This window comes from Gopherus flavomarginatus, chromosome 4 (assembly GCF_025201925.1).
Source record: "Gopherus flavomarginatus isolate rGopFla2 chromosome 4, rGopFla2.mat.asm, whole genome shotgun sequence".
Taxonomy (NCBI): Eukaryota; Metazoa; Chordata; order Testudines; family Testudinidae; genus Gopherus; species Gopherus flavomarginatus.
The window spans coordinates 5,588,419-5,615,284 of record NC_066620.1 but is presented as its reverse complement, the minus strand read 5'-3'; the positions used below and the strand labels follow the sequence as shown (position 1 = coordinate 5,615,284).

The following is a 26,866-nucleotide window of genomic DNA, read 5'->3' as shown; positions in this document are numbered from 1 at the left end:
TTTGTTAGATCTTTCTCTAGACCCCTTCCCCAGGCCCTGTGAGGGATAGAAATGGGGAGTGGGAGAGGAATGGACAGCACAGCTAAGCTGTCTTGGACCTCTCCCCAGCCCTATTTCTCTAAGGGAAATGACATACCTCTGCCAATGCCCCCACCAGTCAACGAACCACAGTTGGTTTGCCAGCTAAGGACCAAAATAGGGGGGCACTAGTGAAGAAAAAGGGACATATCTAAGCAATAGAAAATGCAGTGTGGTGGCCAATAATCATTACTCAGGGGAAGCCCTCATCTTTTTCTGCTACACTACTCTCAGCGGGTACATCAGAATTGTTTCACCAACTGAGGACACGAGCAGGAGGGAACTTGTAGAGGCTGAGGGCATTTCTGGAGGGGAAATGGGGGTGATGATGTGCGGGGCAGAGAGGAGACTCTTCGGTAGTGAACCAAAGGTGGTTTGCCAACTTGCAGCTATGGAGAGATAGCTCCTCTATCCACACTGACACAAACAGTTGAGGCAGGAACAACAAAGTCAGTTGTTTGTTAACCCCCAGAAACAGTGTGAGAGAAATGTTCCTTAGAACTGTATCACTTGTATGTGGATGTTTTACACCTTTCAATTGAGTAAAGGGGAACAAATATTACTGAGCATGGTAAGTTTTTCTACCATATAGAAGGCCAGATCCACAATGTGGAATTCCAAATACTGTGATGGTGGGAGCTTTAGAAATGTGTAGCAATATTTTTTGTTTTCAAACACAAACTTAAGAGTAAGACTGCACACAGATTTGTGTTGAAAAATTCCACTAGCTAGGCTGAAGGGCACCTTTAGCTCAAGTGTATGTTTTAACTTGTCTTTTTGCTTTTCATTTTCTTCCCGCTGTGAAATCCTCTTTCACATGGTACTTCACTGAAGTTCTAAGAGCCTGTCACTGTAACAGTGGATATCATGAGCTATGAAGAATCTCAGGGTATCTGAAATCCTAGAATGGTGCACTCAGAGAACTTTACTGAAGCAGGAACTGAAAGGTGGATTTTGGAGGGAAAAGGAGAAAAATTTTAAAATGCAAGATAAGACATTCTGCTGCTGAATACTTTCCTAAAGCCTAGTGGAGACATTCAGCAGTCAAGTCTGTGCGCCCCATAATTTTCATTTCAGCTTGCATTTCATCAACATGAGCAAAAAAACATTTGTTGGTCGTTCAACAAGATAGAAACGTACACAGAAAACATGAATAAAATTGAAGGGATAACTTTAATCTCTAATTATAAATCATACCTTTCTACCAGCAAGCAAACCCTCAACCCCTTAATGTGCTGAAGCATTCTTATTCACACTTTGAAAAATAAGAAGTTTTGATTGGCAGGTTAAGTTTAATTTTTCTCCTGGTCTGATGTAGCTATCGCAACATAAAGGGTATTCAGTGCTTTGAACAAGCATAGATGAAAAGAGTACATAGGGAATTCTTAACTGCAGAAAGTTAAAGGATTTATAATATCTTTAGAAATAATGCATCACTTTTACACCATAAATGTCATCTCATTCAAGGCACTGGCAGAGGCAACACTATTAGACACAGTACCCCTAACAATACAAATCAACATACAGAAAATTTATCTCCAAATTGTATGTTTTATATTTCTACAATATTTATGGTCTAAAATAATTTAAATGTGATTTTTCATTATATTTTTCATTAGCATTCATCAGAAAGCCTAAAAGGCTGAAGTCGAGATTTTAAAAAATCCTTTATTCTGATTGGAAGAAACTGACTACTACAATACATAATAGTGATTAAAGGCTAGAGGAGTCTAGAACTAGGCTCCATATAATGTTGCAAGACGAAATAGCTTTTATTTTCATTTTGCATTTCTTAGGTCTAGATATTACTCAAGCTCATGGTATTCATGTATCATAGTACAGAGTTTATTTCTGAATATTTATTTTAAAAAGTAGTATTAGAAAATACAGGGCCTGAATCTCTACTGACTTGCAACTTATATAGTCACTGACACTTGTGCAAAATGGGAATAAAACACTACCACCATTCTGATTTGTGCGTATTTAATTTACTCTGCACAGGTGTAAATGACTATGCAAGGAATGAAGCAGTGAAGAATAAGTTTTGTAGGTCTCATTGTGGAGTGAACAGTGTAATAAGATAACTTACTTCAAAAAGAAACAGAATGGAGTCCAGCTCCTCCCTTTGTGATTTATTCCCTGCAATATAGAAAACAGTATTTCATATCAAAATAACATGATTTGTTGCTCTGTAATCACAGGAAAACATAAAAAGGAACAGAATTTTTTTTTATTTAAGTGAACTGAAAGACTTTGAGCCAGTACAGAAAGGTATATCCCCATATTGCAGTATATTTAGCAGTTAGCAATATATAACACCTAAGGCCCCAATCCTGCAAACTCGTATCTTCATGCTTAACTTAAAGCACATGCATAGTTCCACTGAAGAACCTTCATGTTAACTGAAGTCAAAGGAACTATTCATGTGATTAAAATTGAGCACATGCTTATTTGCAGGATCGGGGACTTAATTATTCCGCAACAAAATATATAAACATTTGGTGTATATACAATGCTTAATTTTTGTGCCAGGCATAATCTAGATTAAATTAATCATTAACGTCTTTAAACAGCTTTCAGTTAATAAAAAGAATGCATTTAAACATATATCGTGAAAATGTGTTTTTTAAATCATCCATCTGAAGACTAGTTAATCCTTTCCTTCCCTGATAAGGCCTTGTCTACACACAAGTTGTACTAACTTAAATTGGTTTTTAAAAGGGATTTAGTTAAATCAGTGCAAATTCAAAACCTATGTGAACACACTTATCAGTTTAAAACCAGTTATATTGGATTAGCTGGTGCCTGTACATTTACCAACGCAAACTAAACAGATTTAAGTCAACTTAAAACCGGCTCATGAGTGTCCACACAGGATTTTTCACGGATCTAACTAAATTGCTTTAAAAATCTCACCTTTAGTTGACGTGGTGCAACTTTATAACATAGGTGTAGTTTGGACACAAACAGTAGCAAATTGCCATTTCCACATGCACCGCAGAATTTGAAAAACTGCCTATCAATTTTCTGAACGTTCCAACTGCACTTCAAGTGTTCAGGGTCCTGCTGAACCTCCTGCACAGTATGCACACAATACACACACAGAGCTAGAGCTCCCAGCAAGACAAGCAAAAACAATCAAAATGTCCTTTGGTCCATAGAAAGAGCCACTGTGATGGGAGCCAGGAGACCATAAAGCCTAGTCTCACCTCTTCCACCAACTAGTGTTAATAATTCTGTTAATTTCACACCCCTGTTGGGCAAGGACTCATATTCCCTTGTTAGGAAACAGACAAATATCACCTGAGAGCTGGAGAACTACTGTTCAAATCCCTTCTCCTCATTAGAGGGAGAAATTGAACCAAGGTCTCCTACATCCCAGGTAAGTACTTTAAAACACTGGGTTAAAGGTTATAAGGGAGGCCGTTGCTGCCTCTGGCTTCTCCTCCTCCATCGCAATCCCCAGTCATTTTCCATGGAATTAAGTGCTGAAGCCATCTTACTCCAGGAGAGTGTTCACGGCTGTGGATCTCAAGCAGAGATAAGAATCTCCATGCAGCCTGGACTTCAGCACCGAACTCTGTTGGAGGGGCTTACGCCACCTTCCTCGTTGGGATCTCCCATTAGGTAGCTTAGGCAGTTCCCCACCTAGCAGGCTGGCATTCTTAGGTGCCTATCTCTTCCTAATCACTGTACAGGGAGCCTAGGTGCCCAGTTCAGGCTTTGGAGATCCCATTTTTGTTCAGTGATTTTCTAGGCATCTAAAAATTAGGAATTGCAACACTTAAGTCTCTTTGTGGATCTGAGCTGAAAAGTTATGGGGGTTCTGAAAACTCCTCATCAGCAATCTGTCATACCATTCTGAGTTCGGTGTCACATGAAGCGTATTTTAGAAATAATATTAGGGCATATTGCAAATATCTTTCTTCATTCTTTACAGGTCTTATTTTCCACTTTTAATTCATAGTTTCAATGCAGTTTCATAAAACCCTCTGATTTGGAGGTATGGGTAAAATTGTCATTGCTAAGTGGGAAGTCAAACACATAATGGTCAATGGATTTTAAATTAGTATTTAAGCCAGATAATATCCCCATACCTACAAGTGTTTTTGAAATGCTTTGTTCTAAATCAGGGGTGGGAAAACTATGGCCCACAGGCCAGATCCAGTCCGTCAGGGCTTTGGATCTGGCCCATAGGACTGCCACCCCCATGGCACCATGGGGCTAAGGCAGACTCCCTGCCTGCCCTGGCCCCGCACTGCTCCCGGAAGCAGCCAGCACCACATCCCTGCGGTCCCTGGAGGAGGAGGGGCACAGAGGCCTCTGCATGCTGCCCTCGCCTGTGGGTGTCTCCCCCGAAGCTCCCATTAGCCATGGTTCCCAGCCAAGGGGAGCTGCAGGGGAAGGTACCCGCAGGCAAGCGCAGCACACAGAGTCCTCTGCCCACCCCCTCCCCCAGGGGCCGCAGGGACATGGTGCCATCCGCTTCCGGGAGCATAGCAGGGCCAGGGCAGGCAGGGAGCCTGCCTTAGCTCCGCTGCGTGCCGCTGCCACCCCAGAGCCACTCAAGGTAAGCGGTGCCAGGCCAGAGCCCGCACCCAAACCCCCTCCTGCACTCTGCACCCCAACCCCCTGCCCTGAGCCCTCTGCTGCACCCCTCCTGCACCCCAGCCCTATGCCACACCCCACACTCCTCCTGCACCACAACCCCCTGCCCTACCACACACCTCCTACACCCAAACTCCCTGCCCTGAGCCCCCAACCCCTTACCCTGAGCCCCATCCTGCACCCCAACCCCCTGCCCTGAGCCCCCTCGTACACCCTGCACCCCTCCTGTGCCCCAATCCCTTGCCCTGAGCCCCTTTCTGCACACTGCACCTCCCCCAATACCCTGCACTCCCTCCTGCACCCCAACCCCCTGCCCCAACCCAACATTCATGGCCCTGCATGCAATTTCCCCACCCAGAGGTGGGCCTCAGGCCAAAAAGTCTGCCCACCTCTATTCTAGGTAATGGTTTTTGCATGTACCTATAATAGCTTCTATTGATCGTTCTAAGCAGCTTTCCTTTATTTAAGATTTATAAATCCAAATTCTTAGGAAAAAAATCAGAAGTTGAAGGGAATGCTCATAAGTTGCTTTCACAAGTTACTTTTTCTGGCTTGAGTTTACAAAATGAAGTTTAAGTACCTGAAAACTTAAAATGTAACAGTATTGATGCTAAGGGTACATAAAATATTATAATGTATGGAACTATGAAAGCATTATGAATACAGCAGAGTATGGAACACATATCAATTAGAGTGTGTGTTTATTGGAATGCTTTTAAAACTGATTAAGAACACCTGAGGGTTTATGAAAAAGCCTGGCAAAACTGTAGAACAGGACAGATTACCTTTTTGTTTCAAGCTATTTTCCAGTGTTATGAAATTTTCATAGAAGATAAAGTAAATCTGAGAATAGTTGATCTCAAAAAATTGCTTCAGGTCACTTCCATCCACAATATCTGAAATATTAAGAAAAAGTACAAGGTAAAACACTAACTTACAAACAGCAGAAGTATGAAGCCTGTATTTTTCCCCATACAAAAATAAAAGAAGTTGTCATGAAAAATCTACTATTAATGTAGCAACAACAGAACTGTCACATTATTTTCTATAAAATATTTAACATTAAATTTATACTGCAGTACTAATGTTCAAAAGTGGATATTTAAACTCTCTTCTATTTCCCTTTACGAAAGGGAGCTGACGAAAAATGGATATTTTCAAGAAAACAGTTCCCAATATTTCCAAGCACAAGTTTTGTCTTATTATTTACAAATAAAAAATCATAAACAACAACGGGGGGCCAGACACTCATACTTATACATGCATTTGTAATAAACAAACAAAGAACCAGCAAGGTGTCTAACTGGCCACCTACACGTGCAAAAAGAATTGCAAGTAAAACTGCAGTGATTGCAAATACAAATTATGCATGGACATTACTCCATGTATAGTTATGAAAACCTAAAAGAGGCCACCAAAATTAATTTGGTGCACCAGATGAATGTGTGCCCCAGATTTCTAAGAAGAATGTGCAAACCTCTATTAATAATATTCGCTAGACAAATTCTGCTGCAAAGCCAGCACGGAAGCTCACCAATATAACATTACATTACATTACATTATGAAGGTGCCTGGTAGAGACTTTATTGTTAGGGCTGTACTCTGAAATGGACTTAGAATGAATCATAAACGCCTGTTTTTCTCTAGACACAGATGGCCAATCTGTACAAAATTGCACAGAGAGTTAGTTTCTATATCCTTTGAATTTTCTGTGCTATCTTTATTTGGTTTCTATCATAATTTGTTTTTACTGGGAAGAATGAACTTGGACACTGGCTAACACTTTTCTTGGTAGTCCTACTGATCTTTAATGAACAATAGCAACACTAACCCTGGTACAGAAGAGCACTGTGAGGAGATTTGGTGCATCAGGTAGTTTTCTTCAAAATTATATATATATATATATATATATATGGATGTTTCTTATTGAGATACCTTAATATCATCAAGATCACATTTTACAACAGTAAAATTAGTTTACTGTATTTTTGCAGAATCAATATGTTTATATTGTTTCAAAAGCAACATTATAATCAAATATGTTTAGCAGGTCAAAGCGTACAGTATATTCAAAAGAGTAAAAAAATATCTAATGTATTATCCTAGTAAGTGGTCTCATTTTCAGAAATACAGAGCACCCAGATCTCCTATTAAGTCAACATGTACTCAACACCTCAAAGTCAAACAGCTAAGTTAGTGGTCCATATTTTAAAATGTTGGCTTAAATCTCTTTGTGCCTCTGCTTTCTCATCTGTTAAATGGAAAGAATATTCCCTTACTCCACAAGGGAATTAATGCTTGTTTGGCATTATATAAATATTAGTTTCCCCCACAACAGCATAGAGAAACAAAGCAAGCATCCCTCTGTGTATCATAGCTCTGTCAGCTTCCGCAAATGATCTTTTCATCAAGAAATTCTTCTGTGACACAAACATGTCTACCCTGCATTAGCTCATCATGAACCTAAGGGTAGGTCTACACTACAGGATTATTCCGATTTTACAGAAATTGATTTTTGGAAACATTGTATAAAGTCGAGTGCACATGGTAACACTAAGCACTTTAATTCGGCCATGTGTGTCCATGTACCGAGGCTAGTGTCGACTTCCAGAGTGTTGAACTGTGGGTAGCTATCCCATAGCTATCCCATAGTTCCCGCAGTCTCCCCCACCCACTGGAATTCTGGGTTGAGATCCCAATGCCTGATAGGGCCAAAAATTTGTCACGGGTGGTTATGGGTAAATGTCGTCAGTCAATCCTCCCTCCGTGAAAGCAATGGCAGACAATCATTTCGCGCCCTTTTCCCTGGATTGCCTGGGCAGACAGACACCATAGCACGGCAACCATGGAGCCTGTTCAGCCCTTTTTCACTGTCATCATATGTCTACTGGATGCTGCTGACAGACGCGGTATTGCGGTGCTACACAGCAGCATCCCCTTGCCTTTGCAAGTTAGCAAAGACAGTTATCAGCCATACTGTACCATCTGCTGCTTTGCAAGTTGACAAAGATGGTTATCAGTCATATTGTACTGTCTGCTGCTGTCATGGGTGCTCCTGGCTGGCCTTGGTGAGGTTGGTCGGGGGCGCCTGGACAAAAATGGGAATGACTCCCCAGGTCATCCTCTTCTTTAAGTTTTGTCTAATGGAGAGTCAGTCCTGCCCAGAACATCAGGCAAGCCTACTAAAGAATCAGAGAGGCAAACGGCCACTCTGGGTCAGAGCCCCAGACATCCCGCAGAAATGATGAGCTGCATGCCATTCTAGGGGGTGCCTCTACAACAACCCCACTTGTTGCTTCCCTCCTGCCCTACCCCTCCTGGGCTACCGTGGCAGTTATCCCCCCATTTGTGTGATGAAGTAATAAAGAATGCATGAATCTGAAACACTGACTTCATTATCTCTGCTTGCAGAGATCAAAGGGGGGAGGGGAGAGCAGTTGGCTTACAGCGAAGTAGAGCGAATCACCATTTTGCACTTGCTCAGCCTATAGCTGAAAATGGGAATCTGTGAGGCCTGGTCTACATTACACGTTTAAACCGATTTTAGCAGCGTTAAACCGATTTAACGCTGTACCCGTCCACACTACGAGGCCTTTTATATCGATATAAAGGGCTCTTTAAATCGCTTTCTGTACTCCTCCCCGATGAGAGGAGTAGCGCTAAAATCGATATTACCATATCGGATTAGGGTTAGTGTGGCCGCAAATCGACGGTATTGGCCTCCGGGCGGTATCCCACAGTACACCACTGTGACCGCTCTGGACAGCAATCTGAACTCTGATGCACTGGCCAGGTATACAGGAAAAGCCCCGCAAACTTTTGAATTTATTTCCTGTTTGGCCAGCGTGGAGCTCTGATCAGCACAGGTGACCACACAGAGCTCATCAGCACAGGTAGCAATGCAGTCTCCCGAGAATCGAAAAAGAGCTCCAGCATGGACCGCACGGGAGGTACTGGATCTGATCACTATATAGGGAGAGGATTCAGTGCTAACAGAACTCCGTTCCAAAAGACGAAATGAAAAAATATTTGAAAAAATTTCCAAGGCTATGATGGAAAAAGGCCACACCAGGGACTCAGTGCAATGCAGAGTGAAAGTTAAGGAGCTCAGACAAGCCTACCAGAAAACCAAAGCAGCAAACAGAAGGTCCAGGTCAGGGCCGAAAACATGCTGCTTCTACGCTGAGCTGCATGCAATTTTAGGGGGCTGCGCCACCACTACCCCACCCCTGTCCGTGGATTCCGAGGTGGGGGTTGTAATCTCAACCATGGCTGAGGATTCTGCGGAGCAGGAGGAGGAGGAGGAGGACGACCTTGCAGCGAGCACACAGCACTCCGTTAGCCCCAACAGCCAGGAGCTTTTTGTGACCCAGACGGAATTACCCTCCCAGCCCTCCCAAGCCACTAGCCCAGACAGTGAAGCCATGGAAGCGACCTCTGGTGAGTGTACCTTTGTAAATATAAAACATGGTTTAAAAGCAAGCATTTTTTAATGGTTGATTTGCCATGAGGGCTTGGGATGCACTCGCGGCCAGTAAAGTTACTGGAAAAGTTTGTTAACATGTCTGGGGATGGAGCGGAAATCCTCCAGGGACATCTCCATAAAGTGCTCCTGGAGATACTCCAAAAGCCTTTGCAGAAGGTTTCTGGGCAAGGCAGCCTTGTTCCGTCCACCATGGTAGGACACTTTACCACACCATGCATGTAGCAAGTAATCGGGTATCACTGCATGACAAAGCCTAGCTGTGTATGGTCCCGGTGATTGCTGGCACTCAAGAAACATCTGTTCTTTATCTCGCTCTGTTATCCTCAGCAGAGTGATATCGTTCATGGTAACCTGGCTGAAAGTCAGGAATTTAATTAAGGGGACAGAGATGGACATTTTCCTACTGGGCTGTTGCTTAAAAGAAATCCTTTCTTGCACGTAGCCAAGTGGGGGGAGGGGAGGAAGGATAGTGCTGAGCTTTTTTGCGTTTGGCTAGCAGGAAACTTCCCAGCTACCAGCCACGCGGTGGGGGTCGGAAAGGGGGGTGATTAGCAGTGATCTTCCATGATACCAGCCATGCGGTGGGGGGAGGGGTAAAGCAATCCTAGAGAATTGGATGCGGGGGTTGCCTTCTGCTGCTGCATGTTAACAGGAAAGAAGCATCAGAGGGCACTGTGTATATGAAGGCTGGAGAAGCCGAATGACAATGGCTTACCATGGCCGCATGCAAGCTGAATTCTGATGCCTGGACCTGCGTCTCTGAGATCCGTAACACCAGAGCCGCAGGAACTCAATATTAAGATGCAAAATGCGACATTTTTCAAGCCTCCCTACTCCATCCCGAAGGGTCTCTCAGATAAGGCGGAGGAAAAAGACGACGCGAGATGAAATGTTCTCAGAAATCACGGAAGTAACCCGCAATGAAAGAGCTCATCTGAATGAGTGGAAGGACGTGGTAGCAAAGTACAGGAAAGATGCCAGTGAATGTGAGGACAGGAGGGACCAACGTGAGGATAGGAGGGACGCTTGAGATGAGAGGTGGCGGCAGGAAGATCAGCGGTGACGGGATGCAACGCTGGAGCTGCTGCATGATCAAACTGATATCCTCCAACGTCTGGTGAATCTTCAGGAAGAGCAGCGGGGTCACAGAGTGCCGCTGCAGCCCCTGTGTAACCACTCTCACCACGTTCCATATCTTCCTCACCCAGACGTGTAAGAACGCACAGGGGAAGGCTTCGTGCACCCGCCCACTCCACCCCCGTGGACAGTCCAACCGAAAGGCTGTCACTACATTGAAATGTGTTGAATGGTCTTTTCCTTCCCTCCTATCCTCCTCCCAAACCACACGCGGGATACTTTGTCAGTTCTCTGCCTCTTTTTATAATTACTTTTTAATAACGAATACATGATTTTTAAAGAATAGTGACTTTATTTCCTTAAGCAAGCTGTAATCGAAGGGGGAGGGTGGGTTGCTTACAGGGAAGGAGTCAATAAAGGAGGGGGGGGTTCATGAAGGGGAAACAAACAGCAGTCATACCGTACCCTGGCCCGTGATGAAACTCGTTTTCAAAGCTTCTCTGATGCGCACCGCTTCGTGGTGTGCTCTTCTAATCGCCTTGGTGTCTGGCTGCGCGTAATCAGCGGCCAGGTGATTTGCCTCAGCCTCCCACCCCACCATAAAGGTCTCCCCCTTACTCTCACAGAGATTGTGGAGCACACAGCAAGCAGCAATAACAAAGGGGACACTGGTTTGGCTGACGTCTGAGCGAGTCAGTAATGTGCACCAGCGCGCCTTTAAATAGCCAAATGCACATTCTACCACCATCCTGCACTTGCTCAGCCTGTAGTTGAACAGCTCCTGACCACTGTCCAGGCTGCCTGTGTACGGTTTCATGAGCCATGGCATTAAGGGGTAGGCTGGGTCACCCAGGATAACTATAGGCATTTCAACATCCCCAACTGTTTTCTGGTCTGGGAAGTAATTCCCTTGCTGCAGCAGTTTAAACAGAGCAGTGCTTCTGAAGATGCGAGCGTCATGAACCCTTCCTGGCCATCCCACGTGGATGTTGGTGAAAAGTTCCTTGTGATCCACCAGTGCTTGCAGCACCACTGAAAAGTACCCCTTGCGGTTTATGTACTGGGTGCCCTGGTGCTCCGGTGCCAAGATAGGGATATGGGTTCCATCTATCGCCCCACCACAGTTAGGGAAACCCATTGCAGCAAAGCCATCCACTATGACCTGCACGTTTCCCAGAGTCACAACCTTTCGTAGCAGCAGCTTAATGATTGCTTTGGCTACTTGCATCACAGCAGCCCCCACAGTAGATTTTCCCACTCCAAATTGATTCCTGACTGACCGGCAGCTGTCTGGCATTGCAAGCTTCCAGAGGGCTATTGCCACTCGCTTCTCCACTGTGAGGACTGCTCTCATCTTGGTATTATGGCGTTTCAGGGCAGGGGAAAGTAAGTCACAAAGTTCCATGAAAGTGCCCTTACGCATGCGAAAGTTTCGCAGCCACTGGGAATCATCCCCCACCTGCAAAACTACGCGGTCCCAACAGTTTGTGCTTGTTTCCTGGGCCCAAAATCGGCATTCAAAGGCTTGAACCTGCCCTATTACCAGCAGGATCTCCAAAGTGCAGGGGCTCGCGGTTTGAAATAATTCTGTGTCCATGTCCTCATCACTCTCGTCGCCGCACTGCCATAGCCGCCGCCTCCTCCTCGCCTGGATTTGCAGGTCCCGGTTCACCATAGACTGCACGAGAATGCACGAGGTGTTTACAACATCCACTATTGCGGTATTGATCTGAGCAGGGTCCATGCTTGCTGTGCTATGGCGTTTGCACAGTTCACCCAGGAAAAGAGGCACGAAATGGTTGTCTGTTGCTTTCAGGAAGGGAGGGCTGAGGCTGTACCCAGAACCACCCGCGACAATGATTTTTTCCCCCCCCCCCATCAGGCACTGGGCTCTCAACCCAATTCCAAGGGGCGGGGGAGACTTCGGGAACTATGGGATAGCTACTCACAGTGCAACGCTCCAGAAATCGACGCTAGCCTCGGACCATGGACACACACCGTCAAATTAACGTGCTTAGTGTGGCCGTGTGCACTCGACTTTATACAATCTGTTTTATAAAACTGGTTTATGTAAAATCGGAATAATCCCGTAGTGTAGATGTACCCTGAAAAGCACTAGGATAAAAGCACAGGCAGGACTGAAGCTCCATTTGTGCGTGGTTGACACTGGTAAAATACAAAATGTCCCAGGATATGTATGTTGGGGGACAGTTCTAAACAGCAGCTTAGTTTTTTTTATTTGCAGCAAAATGTAGAGGTCTAAGTATCTGATTGTGAGCCCTGGTAGCAAGGGGTAGGCGCGACCACACGGTGCTGCTGACAGAGAGCAGCCTGAAGCAGAAGCCTCCATCTGGCATGATATTCCAGGCAGGACTGAATCTCCATTACACAAAACTTAAAGAAGAGAATGACCTGGAGTCATTCCCATTTTTGCCCAGGCGCCCCGGACCAACCTCACCGAGGCCAGCCAGGAGCACCCACGGGACAACGATGACGGATACCAGTCATACTGCACCATCTGCCGTCCACAAGGCAGGGGAAAGGGATGCTGCTGTGTGGCACTGCAGCACTGCGTCTGCGAGCAGCATCCAGTAGACATACGGTGACACTGAAAAAAGGTGAGAAACTATTTTTTTCCCTTTGCTTTCACAAAGGGAGGGAGCGGAAGGGGTGCGGGGGGGGGGGGGGCTGACGACATATACCCTGACACACCAGCAACAATGTTTTTGACCCTTCAGGCATTGGGAGATCAGCCCAGAATTCAAATGGTTTTCGGAGAGTGCGGGAACCGTGGGATAGCTACAGTTGCCCCTCCCTCCGTGAGCATCCATTTGATTCTTTGGCTTTCTGGTACGCTTGTCTCAGCTCCTTAAGTTTCACGCAGCACTGTGTTGAGTCCCTGTTGTGGTCTCTGTCCATCATGGCCTTGGAGATTTTATCAAATGTTTTGGCATTTCGTCTTTTGGAATGGAGTTCTGATAGAACAGATTCATCTCCCCATACGGAGATCAGATTCAGTATCTCCCGTACGGGCCATGCTGGAGCTTTTTTTTTGATTCTGGGACTGCATGGTCACCTGTGCTGATCAGCACTCCACGCTGGGCAAACAGGAAATAAAATTCAAAAGTTTGCGGGGCTATTCCTATCTACCTGGTCATTGCATCCAAGTTCAGACTGCTGTCCAGAGCGGTCACAATGGTGCACTGTGGGAAGCTCCTGGAGGCCAATGGGGTCGAATTGCAGCCACACTAACCCTAATTTGAAATGGCAAAGTCGATTTCAGCGCTACTCCCCTCATCGGGGAGGAGTACAGAAATCGATTTTAAGAGCCCTTTATGTCGACAAAAATGGCTTCATTGTGTGGACGGGTGCAGGGTTAATTTGATTTAACGCTGCTAAATACGACAAACTCGTAGTGTAGATCAGGAAAACTGGTATCACCATAAAAGTCTGTTAATCTTTATCATTTATTTACGCAGAACTACAGCCTAGCTATACAATAAGATTTCAGGACTGCTGACTTGTGTGTCACTCTAAGGTAGGGGTAGTCAATAGGCAGCCAAATCCAGACTGCCAGTTGCTTTGGAAATGATTTCAAAATCTTTTTTTTTTTTTTTTTTTTTTTTTTAATTTTCTTCTCTGGAGTCTTGACCTTGACTACACCTTTACCAAGAAAAAAAAAACACCCGAGTGCAGCAAGTTTCAGCGCTGTAAAGCACCAGTGTAGACAGTGCACCAGCACTGGGAGCTACGCCCCTCATGGATGTGGATTTTTTAGAGCCCTGGGAGAGCTCTCTCCCAGCGCTGTGTCACAGCCACACAAGGCACGTTAAAGCATTGCTGCGGCAGCTCTTTAGCTTTGCCAGTGTAGACTAGCCCTAAGGCATGTAACTAAGCCATGACAAGAGTCCTAGTCCACTAGTCCTCAACCGGGGATGCATAGCTCCCTGGGAGTCAGTGAGCCAGTTTCAAGGGTTCTGCCAAAATAAACTGGGCTTCAGCCCTGAGTGCCACATCTCCTCCATCCCTTGACTCACTTCAGTAGGCCACACAGCCTGTCTTGGCTAGGGGAGGGAGGGAGCACTACCAAAACTTGCAGTGTCACTTCAGAAGAGGTTACCCCTCGGCCACTGACTCCACAAGCAGACAACAGCTAGCCAAGGAGACATACCACTGCTCTGCCCTGCTACATCAGCACTTCAGGGAGCAGAGCCCAATGGAAGGCAAAAATCGGGGGAGCACGTGACCTCACATGACCCTTCCCCTCGCATCACCTCTGGTTGGAGGTCCGCAGGTTTGTCTATTTAAATTTACAGGACCCCTGGGTAAAAGAAGGTTGAGAACCTTTGAGAAGTAACTCCACCAATCACCACTCTTACTCTACAGCTAATATATATGCAATAGTTTCATTGATTGTGTAAGGGGGAATGCACAAATGGTGGATTACTTGGCTCAACTGCCACAGTTCTTCAAAACTAATCACACAACCAGCACGCACAAGAACCCCAAACGCAGATAGCGAAAGATGTGCCTCATTTGCCACAAGCACAAATCAATACAAAATCTCTCAGCACATCACAGACTCAACTCACCCTCACTCACATTTACCATAAAACCATATGCTTGAGTGGCAAAGTCAAGGATCATCACCAGTATGCAATAAGGCAGTAGTATACACTTGTCTAAAAATCATGGTCAGGGAGGATTGATTTAAATCAAAATTATTTAAATCACTGTTTTAAATTACCAAGCTGGAAACCTTTATTTAAATAATTGATATACTGGTTTTGCATTTGTATTCTTTAGTTATTTTCCTAAAGTAAGATTCCATTTAGCTGATTGATATAACAACTAAAATATGTTATTAATTTGATACTAAATATAGACTTTACCCCAAATTTGATACTTTTTGCTTACTGGGACAATACACTGTATCTATGCACATTTATTTCAGCAATTATATCGCTCAATATATATTTGTTCAGCTTCTTCTTTTTATTATGTTAGACAATGGTGAATGACATTTATTTCCTAGATAATTTTTACTCATGTGTCAAGCTGCTTCTGAATGGAAACTGGAATCCAATTAAAAAGCCAAAAAAGCATTACGATTATTTAATTAGAACAAACAAAGCTACCTTAAGGGGCTGCATACATAAAGAAATAAGTTTATCAAAACATTTTTAAAACTTATTAAACATAGGAACTACTACATGTAGTTAATGGATTGCCATATTGCTTCTGATCACTATTGGCTGAATTTTTCAACAGCATCTCAAGATTCAGATTGTTGAAAATCTCACTAGGCATCTTTCTGCATCCTTAAGTGCCTAAATACTTTTGAAAATGTGGTCCCATGTCCTCTAAGTTTTTAGAATTAGCTCTCATCCTCTCCCAACTGGTTTTAGTTTAGAGACCAGAAGAAAAGCTTGCCTGCTATTTTAACTCCCAAACAGTTTGTCAACTTTTAATGAATTAGTTCAAATGAAGAAAATACTCTCTCTCTCTGATGTGCTCACTAAAGCTGAAATCAAAAGCAATTAGAATCATAGAATATCAGGGTTGGAAGGGACCTCAGGAGGTCATCCAGTCCAACCCCCTGCTCAAAGCAGGACCAATTCCCAACTAAATCATCCCAACCAGGGGTTTGTCAAGCCTGACCTTAAAAACTTCTAAAGAAGAAGACTCCACCACCTCTCTAGGTAACCCATTCCAGTGCTTCACCACCCTCCTAGTGAAAAAGTTTTTACTAATATCCAACCTAAACTTTCCTCACTGCAACTTGAGACCACTACTCCTTGTTCTGTCATCTGCCACCACTGAAAAAAAGTCTAGATCAGGCCTGCACAACATGCGGCCCGCGGAGGCTCACTGTGCGGCCCGCGGCAGGATTCAAAAGGCTTTGAGCTGCCCGCAGCGGTGGGGAGCTCAGAGCTCTTTAAATCTCAGCTGCGGCCGGGATTCATAGGGCTCTGGGCTGCCTGCAGCCATGGAGAGCCCAGAGCCCTTTAAATCTCAGCTGCCAGGGCCAGCTTTAGGCCAATTCAACAAATTCCCCTGAACCAACCCGCCTCTAAGAGGGCCCCATGCCCAAGCTCCAGTAAGGTGTACTGGCAAAAGCCAGTGCACTGTACCGGGGTGGCCCAGCTTCCCCACGGGACAATTTAAAAGGCCTGGAGCTCCCAGCAGGGGCTGGAGCCCCAGGCCCTTTAAACTGCCACCGGAGCACCACTGCTGGAGCCCTGGGGTAGGGCTGTGGGGCTCTGGGGGCTATTTAAAAAGTCCGGGGTTCCCGTCGCTTCTACCGCCCTGGCCCTTTAAATAGCCACCGGAGCCCCACCACTTCCCCAGGGTTCCCGTGGCTATTTAAAGGGCTGGGGCGGTAGAAGAAGGGGAGCCCCGGGCCCTTTAAATACCCCCAGAGCCCTGGGGTAGCGGGGGAGGGGGGGCTCCAGCTGCCTCTGCTGCCCTGGTCTTTTAAATAGCTCCCAGAGCCCCACCACTTCCCCAGGGCTCCCGCAGCTAATTACAGGGCTGCGCCAGTGGAAGCAGGGGAGCCCCAGGCCCTTTAAATAGCCCCTGAGCCCCGGGCTGCTGCTGCTACCCTGGTGGGGGAGGCAGGAGGAGGAGGCACTCACCATACAGGATGGGCTGTACCCCCTGTACCTGCACCAGCTGCCCGCAGCCAACCCCTTCTGCACCACCTGCCCGCACCAGCCCTGCACCTCTTGCCCTGCCTGCACTCACTGCCCGCAGCCAGCCCGTCTCCAGCCAGCCCCGCACCTCCTGCCTTGTCTCCAGCCCTGCACCAACCCGTCTCCAGCCAGCCCTGCACCCTCTTCCCTGCCTCCAGCCAACCCCTGCCTGAAGCCAGCCAGTCCCGCACTCCTTTGTCTCCAGCCCTGCCAACCCATGCCGCACCCCCCCGTGGCCCTGCCTGAAGCCAGCCAGCCACCCCACACCTCGTCTCCAGCCTGCCCCACACCCCTTGCCCAGCCTACAGCCAGACCCCACCTCCAGCCAGCCCCATGTCCACTGGTGCCCTGCAGTTCCCAGGGAAGTAATCCTGCACACCTGCTTCAATGAGGTGGGCAGGGAGCAGCTGAGACCCACACATGTGCACCCTAGCACACCCTCAAGGAGTGGCAGAGTTCATTTCTAGTTCAAACCCATCTTTTTAAAAAAGAACTTTAGGTAGGGTTAACATACATCTGTATTTTCCTGGACATGTCAGGCTTTTTGGTTCTTAAATCACCATCCGGGAGGAAAATATGGACGTATGGTAACCCTATTGGTACAAAAAATACATACTGTGGCAGAACTTTTTATAGGGAACCAGTCGCTAAGAAATGAAAGGCTTTTTTTTTTTTACATTTTTTTTTCCAGTCATCCTTGCCGGGGCCCCACTGAAAATTTTCGAATTGGGCCCCACACTTCCTAAAGCCAGCCCTGCCAGCCGCGGACGGGATTCAAAGGCTCTGGGCTGCCCACAGCCGTGGGGAACCCAGAGCCCTTTAAATCTCAGCCGCGACCAGGATTCAAAGGGCTCTGGGCTGCCCACAGCTGCAGGGAGCCCTGAGCCCTTTAAATCTCAGCCACGGCCGGGATTCAAAGGGCTCTGGGCTGCCTGCAGAGATTCCCGGCCACAGCTGAGATTTAAAGGGCTCAGGGCTCCCCACCGCCACGGGCAGCCCAGAGCCCTTTGAATCCTGGCGGCGGCTCCAGCGGATGGGCTGGGGCTGGGATTTGAAGGGCTCGGGCTCCCCTCAGCAGCAGGAGCTCTGGGCCCTTTAAATCCCTGCCCCAGCCCCGCAAAGCTCCAGATTCCCCCAACTGCTGGAGCCCCGGGCCCTTTAATTTGACCCTGAGGGCTCCTAGCCACCTCTTCAGCTGGGAGCCTGTCATAACCTTAGTCCCAGATTTGGACCTTAGCGTCCAAAATATGGGGGTTAGCATGAAAACCTCCAAGCTTAGTTACCAGCTTGGACCTGGTACCTGCTGCCACCACCCAAAAAATTAGAGTGTTTTGGGACAGTCTGGTCCCCCTGAAAAACCTTCCCTGGGGACCCCAAGACCCAAATCCCTTGAGTCTCACAACAAAGGGAAATAATCCTTTTTCCCTTCCCCCCTCCAGGTGCTCCTGGAGAGATACACAGACACAAGCTCTGTGAATCCAAACAGAGTGACTCCCCCTCTCCGTTCCCAGTCCTGGAAACAAAAAGTACTTTCCTCTTCACCCAGAGGGAATGCAAAATCAGGCTAGTAAATCCAACACACACAGATCTCCCCCCTGATTTCTTCCTCCCACCAATTCCCTGGTGAGTACAGACTCAATTTCCCTGAAATTTCCCAGTAAAGAAAACTCCAACAGGTCTTAAAAGAAAGCTTTATATAAAAAGAAAGAAAAATACATACAAATGGTCTCTCTGTATTAAGGTGACACAATACAGGGTCAATTGCTTAAAAGAATATTGAATAAACAGCCTTATTCAAAAAGAATACAAATCAAAGCACTCCAGCACTTATATTCATGCAAATACCAAAGAAAAGAAACCATATAACTTACTATCTGATCTCTTTGTCCTTACACTTAGAAACAGAAGATTAGAAAACAGAACTACTTCTCCAAAGCTCAGAGAAAGCAGGCAGACAGACAAAAGACTCAGACACAAACTTCCCTCCACCCAGAGTTGAAAAAATCCGGTTTCCTGATTGGTCCTCTGGTCAGGTGCTTCAGGTGAAAGAGACATTAACCCTTAGCTATCTGTTTATGACAGAGTCCCTGGTTGATTTAAAATCAAGTATCACCTCCCCACCGCCAACCATCCTTTTTGGCCCACAACTGTTTTGGCGTGGCGGCGCTGGAGAAGGAGGGTTTGTTTCTGCAGGGCTGGGTGGTGCTGGGATGGGGTGTTTCCGCTGGGCCGGGAGGTCCTGGGGGGTGTGTGTGTTTCCATGGGTCCGGGGGGTTTCTTTGGAGTAATGTGGCCCTTGCCGCTTTACGAGTTGTGCAGGTCTGGTCTAGATCCATTCTCTTTAAAACCCCCTTTCAGGTAGTTGAAAGCAGCTATCAAATCCCCCACCCCCATTCTTCTCTTTTGCAGACTAAACAATCCCAGTTCCCTCAGCCTCTCCTCATAAGTCATGTGTTCCAGCCCCCTAATAATTTTTGTTGCTCTCCACTGGACTCTTTCCAATTTTTCCACATCCTTATAGAATCACAGAATATTAGGGTTAGAAGGGACCTCAGGAGGTCATCTAGTCGAACCCCCTGCTTAAAGCAGGACCAATCCCCAGATTTTTACCCCAGTTCCCCAAATGGCCCCCACAAGGATTGAACTCACAACCCTGGGTTTAGTAGGCCAATGCTCAAACCACTGAGCTATCCCTCGTGTGAGGCCCAAAACTGGAAACAGTACTCCAGATGAGGCCTCACCAATGTCAAATAGAGGGGAATGATCACATCTCTTGATCTGCTGGTAATGCCCCTACTTATACAGTCCAAATGCTATTAGCCTTCCTGCAACAATGGCACGCTCATAGACTCATAGGTCAGAAGGGACCAATATGATCATCTAGTCTGACCTCCTGCACAAGGCAGGCCACAGAACCCTACCCATCCACTTTTATAATAACCCCTAACCCAGGACTGAGTTATTGAAATCCTCAAAATTGGTTTGAAGACCTCAAGCTGCAGAGAATCCACCAGCAAGCGACCCATGCCCCACGCTGCAGGGGAAGGCGAAAAATCTCCAGGGCCCCTGCCAATCCGCCCTGGAGGAAAATTCCTTCCCAACCCCAAATATGGCGATCAGCTAAACCCTAAGCATGTGGGCAAGACTCACCAGCCAGCACCCAAGAAGGAATTCTCTGCAGTAACTCAGTTCCCATCCCATCCAACATCTCCCCGCAAACCATTGAGCAGACTTATCTGGTGATAATCCAAGATCAATTGTCCAAATTAAACTATCCTATCATAACATCCCCTCCATATACTTATCAAGCTTAGTCTTAAAGCCAGAAAAGTCTTTTGCCCCCACTACTTCCCTCGGAAGGCTGTTCCAGAACTTCACTCCCCTAATGGTTAGAAACCTTCGTCTAATTTCAAGTCTAAACTTCCTTATATCCAGTTTGTACCCATTCGTCCTCGTGCCTACATTAGTACTAAACTTAAATAATTCCTCTCCCTCTCTAACGTTAACCCCCCTGATATATTTATATAGAGCAAGCATATCCCCCCGCAGCCTTCTTTTGGCCAGGATAAACAAGCCAAGCTCTTTGAGTCTCCTTTCATAAGGCAGGTTTTCCATTCCTCGGATCATCCTAGTAGCCCGTCTCTGGACCTGTTCCAGTTTGAATTCATCCTTCTTGAACATGGGACACCAGAACTGCACACAATATTCCAGATGGGGTCTCACCAGCACCTTATATAACGGTACTAACACCTCCTTATCCTTGCTGGAAATACCTCGCCTGGTGCATCCTAAAATCGTATTTGCTTTTTTAACAGCCGTATCGCATTGGCGGCTCATAGTCATCCTGCTATCAACCAATACCCCAAGGTCCTTCTCCTCCTCTGTCGCTTCCAACTGATGCATCCCCAATGTATATCTAAAATTCTTATTATTAATCCCTAAAGGCATGACCTTGCACTTTTCACTATTGTATTTCATCCTATTACTATTACTCCAGTTTACAAGGTGGTCCAGATCTTCCTGAATAGTATCCCTGTCCTTCTCCGTGTTAGCAATACCCCCCAGCTTTGTGTCATCCGCAAACTTTATTAGCACATTCCCGCTCTTTGTGCCAAGGTCAGTAATAAAAAGGTTAAATAAGATCGGTCCCAAAACCGAACCTTGAGGGACTCCACTAGTGACCTCCTTCCAGCCTGACAGTTCACCCTTCAATATGACCCGCTGGAGTCTCCCCTTTAACCAGTTCCTTATCCACCTTACAACTTTCATATTCATCCCCATCTTTTCCAATTTAACTAACAGTTCCCCATGTGGAACCGTGTCAAACGCCTTACTGAAATCGAGGTAAATTATATCTACCGTATTTCCTTTATCTAAGTAATCCATCACCTTCTCAAAGAAGGAGATCAGATTGGTTTGGCACAATCTACCTTTAGTAAATCCATGTTGCAATTCGTCCCAATTACCATTGACCTCTATGTCCTTAACTACTTTCTCCCTTAAAAATTTTTCCAAGACCTTACATACTACAGAGGTCAAGCTAACAGGCCTATAATTACTCGGATCACTTTTATTCCCTTTCTTAAAAATAGGAACTACGTTAGCAATCCTCCAGTCGTACGGCACAACCCCCGAGTTTATCGATTGCTTAAAAATTCTCGCTAACGGGCTCGCAATTTCACGCGCCAGTTCCTTTAATATCCTCGGATGGAGATTGTCCGGGCCCTCCGATTTTGTCCCATTAAGCTGTTCAAGTTTGGCCTCTACCTCAGTTGCGGTAATATCCACCTCCATATCCACATTCCTGTTTATCATCCCTCCATCATCGCTAAACTCCTCACTAGTCTTATTAAAAACTGAGGCAAAGTACTTATTTAGATATTGGGCCATGCCTAGGTTATCCTTAACCTCCATTCCATCCTCAGTGTATAGTGGCCCCACTTCTTCTTTCTTTGTTTTCTTCTTATTTACGTGGCTGTAGAACCTTTTACTATTGGCTTTGATTCCCTTTGCAAGGTCCAGTTCAATGCGGCTTTTAGCCTTCCTCACTTTATCCCTACATGTTCTGACCTCACCAAGGTAGCTTCCCTTGCTAATCCCGCCTTTCTTCCACTCCCTGTAAGCTTTCTGCTTTTTTCTAATCCCCTCTCTGAGTTGCTTGCTCATCCAGCTTGGCCTACAACTCCTGCCCATGGTTTTTTTCCCCTTTCTTGGGATGCAGGCTTCCGACAATTTCCGCAGCTGCGACTTAAAGTAATTCCAGGCCTCCTCTGCATTTAAATCCACAAGTTCCTCCGTCCAATCCACTTCCCTAACTAATTTCCTTAACTCTTTAAAATTAGCCCTCGAGAAGTCGAAAACCCTCATATCCAGCTTCTCGTCCACTGTAACCCCTAGGTCCTTTTCTGCAGAACTGCTGTCTAGCCATTCACTCCATAGTCTGTAGCAGTGCATGGGATTCTTCTGTCCTAAATGCAGGACTCTGAACTTCTTCTTGTTGAATCTCATCAGGTTTCTTTTGGCCTAATCCTCTAATTGTCTAGGTCCCTCTGTATCCTATCCCTACCCTCCAGCATATCTACCACTCCTCCCACTTTAGTGTCATCTGCAAACTTGCTTAGAGTGCAGTGCATGCCATCCTCCAGATCATTAATGAAGATATTGAATAAAACCGGCTCCAGGACCGATCCTTCGAGAACTCCGCTTGATACCAGCTGTCAACTAGACATGGAGCCGTTGATCACTACCCGTTGAGCCCGACAATCTAGCCAGCTTTCTATCCACCTTATAGTCCATTCATCCAGCCCATACTTCTTTAACTTGCCAGCAAGAATACTGTGGGAGATCATAGCAAAAGCTTTGCTAAAGTCTAGGAATAACATATCAACAGACCCAGTTATCTCCTCATAGAAGGCAATTAGTTTAGTCAGGCATGACTTGCCCTTGGCGAATCCATGCTGACGTTTCCTGATCACTTTCCTCTCCTCTAAGTGCTTCAGAATTGATTCCTTGAGGACCTGCTCCATGATTTTTCCGGGGACTGAGGTGAGGCTGACTGGCCTGTAGCTCCCTGGATCCTCCTTCTTCCCTTTTTTAAAGATGGGCACTACATTAGCCTTTTTCCAGTCATCTGGGACCTCCCTCAATCACCATGAGTCTTCAGAGATTAAAGCAGTGGTTCTCAAACCTATGCACTGGTGACCCATTTCACATAGCAAGCCTCTAAGTGCAACCTCTCTCTTATACATTAAAAACACTTTTTTATATATTTAACACCATTATAAATGCTAGAAGCGAAGAGGGGTTTGGGATGCAGGCTGACAGCTCACGACACCCCATGTAATAACCTCACAACCCCCTCAGGGAACCCCTTCTGCACAACAAAAACTGAAAGTACAGTACTTATATTTGGAAAAATGCAAATACCCCAGCATTTTCCGCATTGTAAAGATTGAAAATAGAATACTTAATGCAGTATGTGACATTGTGACATATTTATAACGCTTGAGTTAACCTCAAAAGTTTGAGATGTTTCACTCCAATTCTGTATGTAATTCAAAAAAAGCATCAGCACTCTTTAACTCATTAAAATTTGAGGAATTGCTGATGCAATATCTTATCTATTTATGTTAATGGAACATAAAACAGGCCATAATTTCAAATTTAATTTTAAGCAGATAGATAGATATATACATAAACACACACACACACATATATATAATTTTTTTAAACAAGTTTTTTTATTTAATCAATTTTTAATCCACTCTGGTCATGGTAGGCCAAACCCAATGCACTGGGAATAACAGCATGGTAAATAATACATGTTCTGTTGTTCCACGTTTCTCTCTATTATGGTGCCATTTCTCAAGGGGCCAGTCCTTATTTTAATCAAAGTTACAGAGACTAATTGGAAAAAGACAGCTCCACAACATTGTACAATTTCAGAATGTAAAATAATAGTTTTTGTTGACTTGCTATTTGTACATTTTGAAGGGCCAAGTTTTTTGTTGTTTGTCTGTACTATGAAAGTGATCTACCCATGAAAAGTGTTTTATGTGCCAATTGTTTCCTACAAATACACGTCTTGAATTTGCAAACTAAATGTTTTATTCCTCTCTCTGAATGCCTTCTGTTAAATACAACAGCTAGTAGAAAACAAGGCTTCCATTTACAGGATTTCGCATGAAAGAGATGAGATCATAAAAAAACTTTCCCTTCTATTCATGGGGCAGTGAAGGGTGGAATGCCTAATCAAAAAATAAACTCATTAACAACAGGGCAGATAACCACTCACAAAATTATTGTTATTCTGAGATAAGCATACGTTTTTATAGCTACATCCTTTTCCTCCAAAACTATTTTGTTCCTAAAATTCTCTTGCAGAGTACAGAGAAACAATTTGCAACTTTGAATGACAAGAGGTCAAAAGGGCATTCAACAGCAACACTCTCTTTTCACTGCACCAGTGACAGCCAGTTCCAGTATAATTAAGGTTCTGCTAAAATTCAGCACACAAGTTGTCAGTTCTGGTGCAAATGAACAATTGATGTAAACAAAATTCTAAGCACTAGTGTGTGTAAAATCACTGGATTTTCTTATTCTGTTGTCATTTCTGGGTGTCAAAGATGAATAGAGACAGCTTCTCAATGAAACTGATTATGAAGAGTTGTGCAGAAGACCCAGAACAGAGACATAAAATCATTGTCATGGCCACATTTCAATTAAGGCATCAGACATAGCACCTGAAGGATCAAGCTCAATGTTCTCTTCTTCAATTTCAATACTGAAGGAAATTTTAAGTATCTTATTTGATCTTTAAGAATACAAAGAAAGGAATAGATTTTCTTCACTTTTTTAATGCTGAGTACCAACCTTCTTGTTGCTTAACTTTTAACAATATTCCCTTCACCTTAGAATTATTTTCATCACTTCAATCCATTCAATTCCTTTACTACCACTCCCTTCAATTGTAAAGCATTAGTAGATAACTGACTTTACATATCTAAACACTTATTATTGATCAGCAGCTTTCAGATTTACTACAATTAGAATAACAACCACCTACTGAATTCAACCATTTGAAGACTAAAATAAAAGGCAAGATTGCAAGCTTTATTCAGAATCATGCTATTAGACACCCTGCCCACCTTCTCGACATGTCTACTTTTTAGCTTTGTTAAAAGTTTGTAATTCCAAATCTTCTCCAACAAATAAAGGCAGTTGATTCTATCCACTGGCAAAACTCCCCTCTAATCACCAGTGATTCAAACCATTGCCATTCCCCTCAGTATTCTAAACTATTCTGAAACTTTTTCATTATTTCCTAACACATAAGAAACTCAATGTTATCATTACTGAAACTGCAGTCCAATGTTTCTAATATAAGCACCCCTTTTAAATACATGTTATGATCAGGTAAACTTCAGCATGAAATAAATATGACAAAATTTATTGGACTGAAATTCTCTCTTAAAAAAAAAATCCCAAACATATAGAAACCCACTAGGTTTTCACAATCCTGGGTTAATTACATTTTCCTAAGAAAGTCTCCCATCTCTAAGGCTTTGTCTATACTGGACTTTCATCGGTAAAACTTTTGTCATTCAGGTATGTGAAAAAAAATACCCCGCTACCGAATGGCAAAAAAGCGCCAGTGTGAATAGCGCTTTGTCAGCGGAAGAGCTCTCTTGCCGACAAAGCTATCATCGCTGCTCGTTGGGGGTTGAAGTTTTTTGTCGGCAGGAGAACTCTCCATTGTCAACAAAGAGCGGCTACACTGCGCACCTTTTAGCGGCACAGATGTCTCACTAAAAGGTGCATAGTGTAGATCAAAAGCCACTATCCACAGAAACTCATTTAATGAAAACTGAAATTAGTTTGGTGGTCTCAACCCAGTTTGGTGGATATAAGCTCATAAACCACAGACAATCCTTGTCAGTCTCAGAAAAACACTGATTTAACAAGATAAGAAACTAAACTATTCCCTGCAACAGAGATGATCCCTTCAAGTAAGGAGTACCAGAAGGGTAGTGAGGGAAAACTTGCATTGCTACTATCCATTCTTTATTTGTTCTGTGACTAAAGGACTTTACAGAGGACTTCTTGGGCCTTAGCTACACTAGGGAATTTTAGAAGAAGATCCCTCCCTGATACTGATAAACAGTCAGCCACACTGGTATCTTTCACACTTTTTACCACTGGAACACTATTGTAAACATGATTAATATATCTGGCGCATTACCTATACTATGGCTCCCACTGATAAAAATTAACTAGTGGAAACTTTTTCTAAAACTTCCATTTAAATATTTCCTCAGGCTGACATTGTAGAGTATGAAATAAATTTTTAAATGTTTCTCTCTCTCTCTCTAAATGTCACTAACAAAAATTAGTTAACCATGAGATGGAAACACATCCTCTCTCTCATTACCCCTTAAACTTAAAAGATTAGCAGAGCAAGATGCTCTGGTTCCACTTTATGGAAGAGTGAGTTTACTGGTAAGTTCTCATTGGACCACGGACAAAAACAAAAATGAGTAATAAAAAGAGATATTGGGCTCTTAAATCTAATAAGAACTAGAGTAGATAATTTTGTTCCTGGTTCACTTGTTTTTCTTTTATTTCTTTACTGACCACTATGCTGTATGCTATTGTGCTTATAACTGAGGGGTAGCTGTGTTAAGTCTGTATCCACAAAAACAACAAGGAATCCGGTGGCACCTTAAAGACAAACAGATTTGGGCATAAGCTTTTGTGGGTAAATATCTGAAGAAGTAGGTTTTTTACCCACAAAAGCTTATACCCAAATAAAGCTTTTAGTCTTTAAGGTACCACTGGACTCCTCTTTGTTATTGTGCTTATAGAATCATAGAACTGGAAGGGATCGCGAGAGGTCATCTAGTCTAGTCCCCTGCACTCAAGG

At 44.6% G+C, this 26,866-nt stretch overlaps 2 protein-coding genes across 4 annotated transcripts in view; one reads left to right on the top strand and one right to left on the bottom strand.

Moving 5' to 3' along the window:
- RALGAPA2 (Ral GTPase activating protein catalytic subunit alpha 2) overlaps positions 1-26,866 on the bottom strand; it is a 309,497-nt gene that overhangs the window by 275,938 nt on the left and 6,693 nt on the right. For all 3 annotated transcript variants that reach the window (XM_050951273.1, XM_050951274.1, XM_050951275.1), the window contains exons 2-3: positions 5,472-5,582; positions 2,168-2,217 (exon numbers count right to left, since the gene is read on the bottom strand). In XM_050951273.1, coding sequence (XP_050807230.1) covers positions 2,168-2,217; positions 5,472-5,582 — 161 coding nt within the window. The remainder of the gene's footprint in view (positions 1-2,167; positions 2,218-5,471; positions 5,583-26,866) is intronic.
- XRN2 (5'-3' exoribonuclease 2) overlaps positions 13,188-26,866 on the top strand; it is a 496,353-nt gene continuing 482,674 nt past the window's right edge. Inside the window, exon 1 of the mRNA XM_050951290.1 lies at positions 13,188-13,192. The gene's annotated coding sequence lies outside the window, so the exon portion shown is untranslated. The remainder of the gene's footprint in view (positions 13,193-26,866) is intronic.